Raw genomic sequence first — 12875 nt, 5'->3', positions numbered from 1 at the left:
ATGGAAACTATATGTGTAAAGTTTAATGAATTGAGGAATGCCTGTGTACAGAAATGATAGAAGTTCCGATATGTAACCTTAAAATCGTCTTGTTCAGGGACTGCGATTACGAGTGATTGTTTTGCGACGCAAACGCTAAAACTTGTTCTAATGATGATGGTTTTAAACTGCAGGATTCAGATTTGTTTTTGTATTGACAGATCAAACGTGGGAAGAAAGATACCAGAGGGAAATTCAAACTCGTATTTTGAAAAAACAGACAACGCAATGGCTACAAAATAAAGGCCAACAGATAATCAAAAGAACACAAAACTCGTTATCAAAGACTAAGCAAAATGAACCACTGGGTTGATTGAATGGTGTGCACATTTATAATTTTTCCCGTCCCGTTATGTTCATTTTCTTTAATCATCTGAAATACAACGCATGAAAGACTGACACATCTTGTCTTGAATCAGTCTCTGTATGACATTAGTGCATGCATATTTCATATAACTTTACTAACATATATAATTGATGAAATTATTTTACTTTTTCTTACAGGGTTCAGAATTATTTTCATTTTTTTTGCTGAAATCATTCAATTGTTTTGTTGATCGTGAATAACCGTAATGCTTGGACTTATGTCAGACTTATAAGTGAACAGTTCTAGAATTACATTTTTAAGCTGACACTTTGTTGTCTGTCAACGGCACACGAACTCACACCTTTAATAATACACGATGGTCTTGATGTATAGATTCTGCGTACTGATGTTGTTTATCATCTTAACAACGTGTTTTATAGTTCTTTCATTTGTCTGTGTTCTATTATTAATATTACTTTTACTGTTGAATGGTTTTATGTGATATCCGTTTCACGTGGCTCGGTACTTATACATCTCGTCAATGTGTTTGTATTGGCTTTTATTTTTTGGTGGTTTGTTTTGCAAATGCGATTTTTTGTATTTCTGTTGTTCTTATAACGTGACTCTGTACTTTAAAAGATCCCGTCAGTATGATATTGTTCTATTATATGTCATTATGATATATTTCTATTATGAATTACAATATACATTGAAACCACAAACGTCAAAATCATTCAATCGCGTAGTGGAATTAACTATTTTTTGATTCTTATAAATTCAATATATAACTTTAAATCTAGTTTAAATCTCGGTCTGTTTCTGAAATTTATTCATACATACTTTTGGTTTTTTTAACCCTGTATGCTAACATTCCTATGTAAATTTTAATATTGTTTGTATGCACATTGAGCGACAAATTTATGTGACGTATACAATTTTCTGACATCAGACACTCAAATCAAAGTGTTAGTAGATAGTAGATGTTTTTGTGTTCTGTAAAATTGTTCCTTTTAAAATTGTTATACGATGATGACTGATGTACCCATATTTTGACTATTTTATTTATTGTGTCTGTTTATTTTACGCATCAATGTAAATATATCGGAAATTGATGAGACTGTCATTAAAGTGAGAGGGTTAGCGCTATAAAACCAGGTTTAATCCACCATTTTCTACATTTGAAAATGCCTGTACCAAGTCAGGAATATGACAGTTCTTGTCCATTCGTTTTTGATGCGTTTTGTTATTTGATTTTGCCATGTGATTATGGACTTTCCGAATTGATTTTCCTCTAAGTTCAGTATTTTTGTGATTTTACTTTTTAATACACTACATATTCAATCGCTTAGAGCTATGTCTATAAAATAATTAAGTTGACCTGGTACAGCTTCTATAATTCCCGAAGCAGTTTAATGATTTTTTTAAGGATTACTCCAAATACCCGAAAGTAAAGTATTTAAAGGCATTAGCTCATTACACCTAGGAACATCATTGTCAGTCTTTGCTTTGTATTTCATTGTATTACCAGTTATGGTGTACGGAGCTTATTTTAAACAAGATTAAAAAAAGTACTATAAATTATTGTTTAACGCAAGTTTCACTGTTTTCACTCAGCCAACACCATAATCTATGAACGAGTTCAGCATCATTCATATAACTATAAATGAAAAGTGTATGTCATTCACAGGCATGTTATTCATATAATTTTCATATGATTTTCATATGATTATCATATGATATCGTTCCAAAGCACCTCGCACATGTAAATTGCGAACTAACCCAATAAGTGTTGTATCACGACCAGTACTGACATTATCAACGAGTACTCAACAAAGAAAAATGCACAACTTACCGATAAATGGCATAAACAGAATAAACAAATAGTTTAATACGTAAACTACTTTATTATTTAAGTAAGAAGTCGCTGTGAGAATGATATACATATCCTGACAAGGATAGCTGAATTATATAGTTGTTGTGATGTTTGTTTGTGACAGGTCAAAAAATCTTACAAATAATTGTCCTATGAATAAAGCAAGGAAGCAACCAATTAAATATCTCGTTATATTAGTTACACTAGTCATAGAAACAGCTCTTCATACGATACATTTGATACATCTACAATCAGCCACAGTATATCACTTTGTCAACACAACAATTACCATATGCTAAACAGTTGGCATCACATTGACAATTGTAATAACCACTGACAGTTCCACACCGACCATGACAGGAGTTTTTATTTTCTAAAAAAAGATAATATTCAATGGGCCAATACAAACTACATAATTTACATCATAGATTACATTTCTACTTACATACATTTGTGTTTCATATTTTCGTGCAATTATTAAGAATCAATGTAGTGTAATTCAAGTAGAGTACGCGTTTTTCTGTTTCGAAAATATTCTTGTTTATCGAATGTGGTAAGCGTATTGAAAAGGGAACTAGCTACGAAATATGTATAAAAAAAAATGATTTTTATTTGTTCAATACTTATGAAAGCGAAATAGTGATACAAGAATTCGCTTTAAGCAGCCAGTATCGTTAACTGTTGTAAATATTGTTGATTAATTATTCACTTGCAAGAAAATAATTGATCCTCATTGAATCCGTATTCATGTTGCCCTTATCTTAAGCTGAATCATGCATGAAATATGCGTTTTTGTTATTAAAAGAAAAGGCATGTCAACATTGAAAGTGAAACAATGGTAGATATTTTGATTGACTGATTCGATCCAGTAAAACTCATTCTTATACTGGCACAAACGATGATTATCCTTCTAGTATATTTTTAACTTAAAACATGAATTTGAAAAGACCTAGAAAATCTAATTGCACAAGTGCGCTATCTTTTTATCTATATTTATGTTTATATTGCTTATATGACCGTCAGCGGTCTTTAATTTGATGGGCAATTCAAATGTTGATTTGGAATCTAGACTAAAATACACATGAAACGATGGTTTATAGTATCGAGCCTATGTCTTGTAAATTGTATATTTTCGATTTGCTGTAAGTTGGATATACGTTTTTGTATGTTATAATAATTTAAATATGATGTATGTCAACATGAATAAAGACTACCAATGTCCCTTTAATTGAAATCATTTGTTTCAAATCAAAGAAAATTTTGCCGACAAATGCATGATATTTTTAGCTTTCGTCAATTTGACTGCAACCGTAAAAAAAACGTATGATTGAAATGTGAGCCTTTGAATTACCGCTAAGCAGCATACAACTAATACAAAATGAGCTAGGATATAAAAGCTTTCAAATTATATTCATCTTGTTAACGTTTCAAAACATTTTTTTTAAATACGCCCCATATAGACCCCTTGTAGTTCAAATATTACTACACCAATAATGTCAAATCATTTAGCAAACCAAGATAAAAAAAACACCAATCAATGAAAGATTAAATATAAAACAGAATGACAAGGCTACCGTGTTTATGTCATATTATTTCCTATTGACCGTTCAGCAGCTGTTATTCCTCCTTTATTTTTTACTATGCTTTGTCTGGCGCGGTTTTTAGTTTTTTTTTGGTGTGTTTTTTTTTCACTGTTGTATATCTTGCTGGTCGTAAATCGTGTATAGCCATGGCGTCCTCTGTTTGTTTACAACTTTAAATGTGTGTTTGTTATCTTTCGCTAAACTTTATATTTTTTTTATAATTTCCATGTGGCGTATTTTATTGTTCAAATCGTTATCGCTGATATGTGAATGTATATTGTACACCAAAAGTATTTAGACATTGAAGCATATTGATTGACAATAATATCTTTATTTGCATGCAAAATTCGTTAAAAAAAGATTACCGAGGCAAGTTGTTCCTGTATAACTAGGATGGCACGTGCAGTAGTACGAGTAGGGTCCATATGCAGTACATATACCACCATTGTAACACGGGTTTGGAAAGCAAGGACTGACTAAAATAAAAATAAAAAATATTAAATGCATTTCAATGAAATATTAAATATAGAAAAAGAAACGTATTTCCTTGTCATTATAATTGGCTGTTTCAGAATCTAATGAATTATGGGTCCTATTTTCAGAAGTGTACACCAAAACGTCGTAATTGGTTGAAAACGTCCAAAGCAATGAAAATTCAACCAATGCCGTGACGTTATTTTCATTTGGGGTACGAACAATGAAATAACCCATAGTCCTTTAGATTCTGAAACGGCCAATTTACCAAGGATTGTCTTTGATTAAAAATTACACCATGCTTGGCCCTTTTGTTTTCCACATGATAAATACTACTAAACGTTACCTACATGTAGTTCCGGGTCGAATTTGATACAATACCAATAGTAAGTTTTACATGTTACCTAATATGTACGTTCAGCGTCAGTCAGGCGCACCACCGAAAGGTGTATTTGTTAAATGCAATATACAAAGGTCATTATGAACCTCGTCATTATACAGGGATTAACACTATCTAATTCAATCATTGACCCCAAAAAATATTATAGCTTTGGTAATAAAACCAGGACGGGTTCAAACAGAAAGATTTTGAAAGCAGAGAACACTGTGAACCTTATTATTAGCCTTATCAAATGACCATACAATTTCTACTAAACATATTGCGTCAGTACTTTAATTGAGTCACAACCCGCAATTTTGCGGGTGTGTTTTAGTGTAAACTAAAGTTACTATTGCAATTTTATTCGAAGAAATGGAAATGCAAAGGACAAAAAAAGTATAGATAATATTCTAATTTTGCATGGAATATCATCGTTAACCAATTAGAATTCATTTCCAAATGAAAATCACAAGTGTTAATAAGATTTTATTTTGGTTATGATAAAAAATTACTTTCTTTCTATTCGTTTTGGAAAACTGCTAGCATAATGTCAGAATCTATATCAAATGAAGTTTACACAATTGTTTGACATGTATGATAAGGTTACGTGCCAAAGCATGTGCCGTAACGTTCTGGACAACTATGGAACTACAATATACATTATAGGCTTCGAAACATGTCCAGAACGCAGGGTACAATAATCGTACTCTTTTACAACAAATGAGAAGTTTAGCTAGCTTTACAACGTGGTTCAATTCACAATTTTCTACATAAGAAAATGCCTGTACCAAGTCAGAAATATGACAGTTGTTATCTATTCGTTTGATGTATTGAAACTTTTGATTTTGCCATTTGATTAGGGACTTTCCTTTTTGAATTTTCCTCGGAGTTTACTATTTTTGTGATTTTACTTTTCACGAGTGTTTATAAAAATAAGGAGACGTGGAATAATTGCCAATGAGACAATTATACACTTAAGTAAACATTACTGTAATATACTTACTATTACATATTGATTCATACCATCCAGATGAACACGCGCAGTTGTAGCTCGATCCACCAGAAGGAAAACATGTGCCCAGATTTTGACACGGGTTTGGTGAACATGCATCAACTAAAACAGAAGGTTATACATTTTTTCTTCATTAAAACTATCAAATTATTCGTAATCGAAAGTTTTGATTACCAAACATTCAAATAACTATAACAAAAATAGAAATGTTTTCTTTTACTCACAACGTTCAACTAGTGTAGAAGAATTGATCTCAAATATGTTTAAATGTAACATCAAACAATTACATTGTCAAAATATATTAGAATCCATCATTATCATACAAATAAGTTACATTGTCAAACAAATATTGGAATCCACCAAACCATCGCGGGATTTTTCAAATATCTAACGCCCCAAAAAGTTAAAATCTCTTAACGTTGATGTGTTTCCCTCGGTTATAGTTTGTAACCCGTTTTCTCTCAATCGATTTAGGACTTTTTAACAGCGGCATAATGTTGTTGCCTTTATTTTATAAATCCATTGATTTCTAAAATTGACCAGCTAATTTATTAATTGATTGTTGGTGACGCCACTTTTAGGCGCCACGTTAATGCTTTTACTTGGCAACCAGTTTTCATTGGTTGAGGAAACAGGAGTAAAAACCACTGACTTTGTTAGGAAAATTTTAAATCTTAGTCAATTAAGGTTGGAGTCGAGTTCCCTGCACGAGAGGGGTTCGAACTCACAACCTCAGTGTTGACTGACAAGTGATTTTAGAAGTAGAACTACGTAAATCACTTGGCTACCAGGCATCACCCCCCCCCCTAACCCCACACTCCACACCCCGACAATACACATTCATGAAACTGACTGCTGGTATTGCAAACCATATCTTAATTCATTGTGTTTTATTAACATTTAACAGTCTATATAGAATAACTATGCATTGTCTCGAAATATCAATGTTATTTGTACAAGACTTATAAACAGGTAGAAAGCGAGGCTGTGCTGATCATTTCTACATGTTTCGAGCCGAGAACAAAAATCATTTATATTTCGAGACAATGTACGGTTATTCTTTATAAACTGCAACTCTTATAACTGTTCTAAGGGAAGTACTTAGGGTAAAAACCATCGTTTCTTAATTTTGAGCGAAAGACGTAAAATTTCCGCGAACCTGTATTGTTTTATTGACGTCATGAATAAAACTCTACGGAAACGCATTGTCAACGTCATAAACAAGCCGATATACGGTCAGTGACTGTATATCACATATGAATATATGGTCAATGCAATTTGACTGCTCAAATAGCACAGCTGCAGTATATAAAAATTATTTGGCTTACACTGGCATTGCGTTCCATAATATCCATGCCTGCAAGTACAAGTATACGTTGATCCAGATATACTACAGGTGCCTGCATTTTTACAAGGACCTGATGAACATGGAGTCACTGTAATAAAAATGAAATAGCAAAAAGTAAATAACAAAAATACAAAACTCCAATGAAAATTCAAAATGGAAAATCCGTAATCAGAGTGCATATTCTTGACTTAGTCTTCTTCTTCTTTTCTGTATCTTCCTCCTGCTAATGAGGAGTATATCCAAGCGGATTTCAGAATAGCAATGTAGCATATAAGGCTTATGTTACACGGGCACAATATAATCCATTTTAAAAGTATTCCGCACAGAATGACACTTTAAAACTTCTATCATAAAAGTATGCACTGTTTAAATGTTAATATATATACAATAAAAAATTCAGACTGAAATCTTGAAAACGCTAAAGAGGTTTTTATATAAACGGTTTTGTAATCAGCACAACACAGCAAGACAAGGCCATTAATGCTACTGTTATTCTAGCAGGCAAGCCAAGCCTTAGTATATGTTTTTTTTCTAATGTAGAAATGAGACAATGTGATAAACGTTAGCCTGTTTAAGATTGATGCATACCAATCAATCATGTAATCGATTGAATATTAAAAAAAAAAATGAACTGATTAGAAAAAGACGAACAATTCAAAACTTGAAGCCGTGGTACAGTGACAACCTAGTATAGACTTGAATAAGTATTGGAAATAGCCTTCACTTTATTATATTTTTTTCCATTCTTTTTTTTCTTTTTAATTGTGTTATTAATTGAATACAAAATAACTTACGTTCGCAGTATTGTCCATAGTATCCAGCTAAACATCGACAGCTGTAGTCTCTAACAGAGTTAATACACGAAGCGCCATTTTGACACTGATTATTGTCACATGGTGTATCTAAACATAAAATATTTGCTTTGTAGTTTATAAAATTAAATTAAGTATTGAAGTTAAAAATTTCATCAGGAAAGGGGATGGAAAATTTATAATAAAATGAGTATAAAAATACACATAAAGTTCCAGTGAATGTTAGAATAGTTATATTACATATATATTGCTTAAGAATCCGTACTTTTGATTGAATGTTAATTACAATCAATGAGGAGAATCGTTCTGGTATTCGATTGATTTCCTAAAAAAATACAAAAGTCATAAATGCACGTGATACTAATGACGTCAAATTAAAACTGAGAGAAAACAATTGATCTTAACAATATTTTATGATTTTAACATAAAAATTTATTTTAAGGAATATATTTTTTGTTATCGTAAAATTATCAATTTGGGAAGTAAAATTGAGAATGGAAATGGGGAATGTGCCAAAGCGACAACAACCCGATCATAGAGCAAACAACAGCCTAAGGCCGGCACTGGGTCTTCAGTGTAGCGAGAAACTCCCGCACCGGAGGCGTCTTTCAGCTTGCCCCTAAAGAAATATGCATACTAAATTCCGCATTATACACAAGAAACTTAAATCAAAAATCATACCAGACTAACAAAGGCAAGAGGCTCCTGAGTTGGGACAGGCGCAAAATTGTGGCGGGGTTAAACATGTTTTTTTTCAAATCTCAATCCTCCCCCTATACCATTCAATTTTTTATTATTGTTCACTTTTAGAACAACTTCTACAAATGAAATATCAATATACATGTATTTGCTATATCTATTTGATATTTTTTTCTGATATTTACAATTGTATAAAGCTAAAAAGATAAATTCTTCATATTATAAGTTGCATTTCTGTAAATACAGACTATGTAATTTCCTATAGGAACACCCTTTACACCTAAAACTGTGCCACTTTTAATATGAAGTTTCGCCATATTTTTTTTTATCCTAGAACGAAAAGTTGATATACTATTTGTTACAGTGTGTTGCTCCTTCCAAAGGAAAGTAAAACTATAAAGTAGTGTTATAAAGAGAAAGTTGAACTATCAACAACAGCATGTCTAGGTATAAAAAAAATCAAGTTTATCAAAACATGTACATAGCGAAACTTGCAACAAAACTCACCAAAAGGTAAACAAAGACGTTCGTTTTTATAGGCAACAAAACATCTCGTTTTAGTTGGACATGTTTTCGGCCAGCAAGCATCATTATCCTGTCGAATGTAAATGATCTGGTTACAGTATAACAAGATAATAAAACATTCAATTTAGAGTCATTTACTTTTTAGAATGCAGGAAGACTACTGAAACAAACCCAATAAACTTTAAGCATTGGTCAAGAAGTTACGAGTTTCTGCAACTTGTGTTCCTTAGTACATGTATAAAAATATTGACGAAAATAACAACCCGTAGCAATTACTGCTTTGTATATTTTACCTTCAATAGTGCTTGGAGTCAACATATTTGAAAACCGAAAATCTTATCAACATGATAAGATTTTTTTTAAAGATGTTATTTTTAGCATGGACGATTAGGGAACTAGTGAAAGGTTTCTACATGTAAATGTGACTGACATGATGACGAACCTTGTTGGTTATCAATTTTCAAAAATTGTTTAAGAGTTTACGTCATTTTTTGATAGACTTCTAACATTCATAAACTGAAGGCAACCAATTTTTAATTTTGTTAAAACAGGATGAATGCTCAGCATATGATATGAACACTTGAAGACCTTCTCTTGATCTCTAAATAATGTTTTATTCCCGTTGTCATTCCATTTACCTAGTTTCCTAAGGTGAACGGGTATTAGAAGGTTACCATTGGTCTTCCTCGACCAGCAGTAAACCCCTTGCAAAAATGGTGCGTGCATTTGGCTGTGCGGGTGTTTAAATTTGAAGCCATGTCCGGTCAGAATAGGGAGTAATTCCGATGCCTCTTGTAAAGAGATTGCCGTAGTTTTTGCACGTTTAAAACACTTTCAACAATATTTTAATGGGTTCGTTAGTGACTTGTTGCAAGGCTACATTTCTGTCCCTATCCAAATGAATACTCTCTCATTCCAGTGGCAGTCTAGATTTTTCCGATCAGTATTCCGGATGCCTCCATTACAATATCTACATATTGTATTTTTTTGTGAATTTATTCTCGTACGAATATGCATGAAATATTTGCCACTGGACAGTAAGTAACCAAAAATCAATCAATGATCCATTTTAATGTAATTCGTTTGTAACGATAATTTTTATTGTACGTTGACAAATATTTTGAGGGGTTAGATTCCAAGTTCTACCAGTCCGTAACTAAGAAAGCCACTATTTTGAATTCCGATTTTTCGGGGTATGTAATTTCTCAAAAGATAAACAAGATTCATTCTCATTTTGAGCTTCAAATTCTTCTTTTTGTCTATATTGAAACCATTCTGAAGCGTACGAAAAGTAAAAATAGGTTTAGTATTCATGATTGACATACAGAGTATACATATGACGTCACATTGTTTAAATGCTAAAGACGATGCAACAGTTTCGCGAACTTTTTCATTCACAGTGGCGGATCCAGGGGGGGGGGGTTCCGGGGGTGCGCACCCCCCCCTTTATTTTTGCCGATCAATGCATTTGTATCGGGACATATGTTTTGCATCCCCCCTTTGCCCTGTTTGCCCTGGGTTAGCACCCCCTTTCGAAAATTCCTGCATCCGCCCCTAATTCATGCCAATTTTAAGCCAAAATATTTATTAAATGAAATCTATTATAATATGTGGCATTAGAATGAAGATAACTGTATTGTATTTTAAGCTTGGCCTTCGTTAAACTTGATTTTACTGTCGCAAATATCCGTTTACCTATCTCCGCTTAAAATACAATACAGTTATCTCCTAATTTTCCTAACCTACCTTTGTCCATTCTGAGATATTTGTGAAATAAACTCCATATTTATTTTCTGCTTCATGGTCAGAATAAGAATCATCTAATAGTTCACAATAAAACCTGTCCTTATGAAAATTCACTGCGTTACAATCCGCATACATCATACAATCTTTGACGCAACCTTTCGGACCAATCATTTCACTGGCCTTTATCACGTGAGTATTTGAAATTCGATTCTTTTGGTAAACACCACCAGTAACATTAGTAATTTTCACCATTAAAGCCAAATTAAAATTAAAGAATAAAATATAACAAAATGTAGTTTGTTTCGACATCATTGCAAATCTGTCTAACTCGCAATTTTGAATATGCACGCTTAAAATTTGAAAAAAAAGTCTTTGATGAAAGTTTTTTTTTATTTGGTACAGATAAATTGTCTCACAATTATAAACATAAACTTTTAAAGACCGCGATACTACACCTCCGGCTGTTTCAAATTAAAATGCCTCAAACTACCTTATAACCAAAAAACGTGAATATTGCAGTAGTTACTGATTTGCTGGTTTTGTCAAAATTGAGGTCCAGGCAAACATAAAACTGCTTATGTTGCCAGAAACATTTTAATTAATAAATGATTAGATGACCTAAGTGATGTTAATCAATTTACATATGTTATATATTTAATTTCATTTTTGATAAGAGCATGTAAATCATATAACAACCTCAACTTTTCTGTCAATCTGTTCTTCAAATAGATTATATAATAAAGTAAAAGTGTTCAAACTTCCCTTTTCTGTTACATGTAAATATGAAAATTCAAATAAAACAGATCCTGTTTTTGATTATAAAAGAGAATTAAATTTTGGTTTAAGTATATTATCAATACTTTTTAAATGCAACTAATATAATTTGGTATTAAATATAAGTGCATACATCATGTTCATTTAATTTTTCAAATATATGGTTAATAGTTAATTGTGTTTTGTTTCGGAAAAATTCAATATTTAATATAAGAAAATATTATCGTAGAAGCTATATGAACTTTCACATACTAGTTTGTTAAAATTTTGGATGTGGCTAAAAATCAGTCTTCTTTTTTTCTCGATTGTATAAATACTTAGTCCAATTTTTTTCGTTTTCATTCGTCCTTTTTCTTATTGTTTTTTCCTCCTTTTTTGTGTCTCTTTTTTAATGTGTATGTGTTTTAAAAGGAATGAACGTAGGTCTTGTACAAACAGAACTAATATTCACATTTCCGGAAAGGAACACAAAGTAGTTGAATTGGTGTAAACAACTAATTTGATGAGACTGTCATCAAATTGAGAGGTTTAGCGCTATAAAAGCAGGTCTAATCCACCATTTTCTGCATTTGAAAAGTCAGGAATGACAGTTCTTGTCCATTCGTTTTTGGTGTGTTTTGTTATTTGATTTTGCCATGTGATTATGGACTTTCCGATTGGATTTTCCTCTAAGTTCAGTATTTTTGTGATTTTACTTTTTACTCGTACCTACTAAGGAACTTCAAAAGCATAGCGATAACATCAACAATTTATGATGATCTCGTACTGATATTCATGCTGAACGTCTAACAACAATCCATTATCATCATTTTCGATTTCAAAAACTGTTATAACATGGAGTTACAGGTTTCAAGGAAAAAGCATAGTGTTGTATTTGATCTGGCAATACTTTCTCTTTTTGTAAGTGTTTAGTTTAAGTTGAGATTGATATCTTTGATAGGCATACATTTTGGATATTGTTGCTTGTACCTTTTTCTTTATCATAAAAAAAACCATACTATTCATTAAACTTTGCGGCAGTATTGGTGAGATATATAGGCTTATAATGTCAGATATAGTTTATATATATTTATTGTATTTGTGAGTATGATTTTAATTCATGAGTTGATACACCATCTACCTGAACACTTTTATTTTAAGTTCACCAGATATTTTTTTGTCGTTTTCGTTCTGAAAGTTATCTTAACTTAAAGTTGATATGTCCTATGGTATTTAATGTAGACTCTACGTGAGTAGAATGGAAACACGTTTATTATGTGTAGAACATATATGACAGAACAAGAGTTGTTATTCCTTAATTTGTT

The 12875-nt window shown here is 31.9% G+C and overlaps 1 protein-coding gene across 1 annotated transcript; it reads right to left on the bottom strand.

The window, feature by feature from the left end:
• Positions 1 to 2365: 2365 nt before the first annotated feature.
• LOC143055694 (uncharacterized) lies at positions 2366 to 11241 on the bottom strand. Its single transcript, XM_076228850.1, has 7 exons — positions 10798 to 11241; positions 9034 to 9121; positions 7810 to 7917; positions 6996 to 7103; positions 5659 to 5769; positions 4168 to 4278; positions 2366 to 2592 (listed from the first exon to the last, which is right to left on the bottom strand). Exons 1-7 carry the CDS (start codon positions 11107 to 11109, stop codon positions 2471 to 2473), a joined length of 960 nt encoding a protein of 319 aa, XP_076084965.1. The 5' UTR covers positions 11110 to 11241; the 3' UTR covers positions 2366 to 2470.
• Positions 11242 to 12875: the final 1634 nt, after the last annotated feature.

This window comes from Mytilus galloprovincialis, chromosome 12 (assembly GCF_965363235.1).
Source record: "Mytilus galloprovincialis chromosome 12, xbMytGall1.hap1.1, whole genome shotgun sequence".
In the NCBI taxonomy this organism is placed as follows: domain Eukaryota; kingdom Metazoa; phylum Mollusca; class Bivalvia; order Mytilida; family Mytilidae; genus Mytilus; species Mytilus galloprovincialis.
This window is presented reverse-complemented; position numbering and strand designations above follow the sequence as displayed.

Excerpts from the sequence above, each read along its gene's own strand:
- LOC143055694 (XM_076228850.1), bottom strand. The coding sequence starts at position 11,109 with ATGATGTCGAAACAAACTACATTTTGTTATATTTTATTCTTTAATTTT. Across the intron at positions 9,122-10,797 it reads ATATCTCAGAATGGACAAAG|GATAATGATGCTTGCTGGCC; the intron begins GTAGGTTAGGAA and ends TACATTCGACAG. Across the intron at positions 7,104-7,809 it reads CTATGGACAATACTGCGAAC|TGACTCCATGTTCATCAGGT; the intron begins GTAAGTTATTTT and ends TTTTTATTACAG.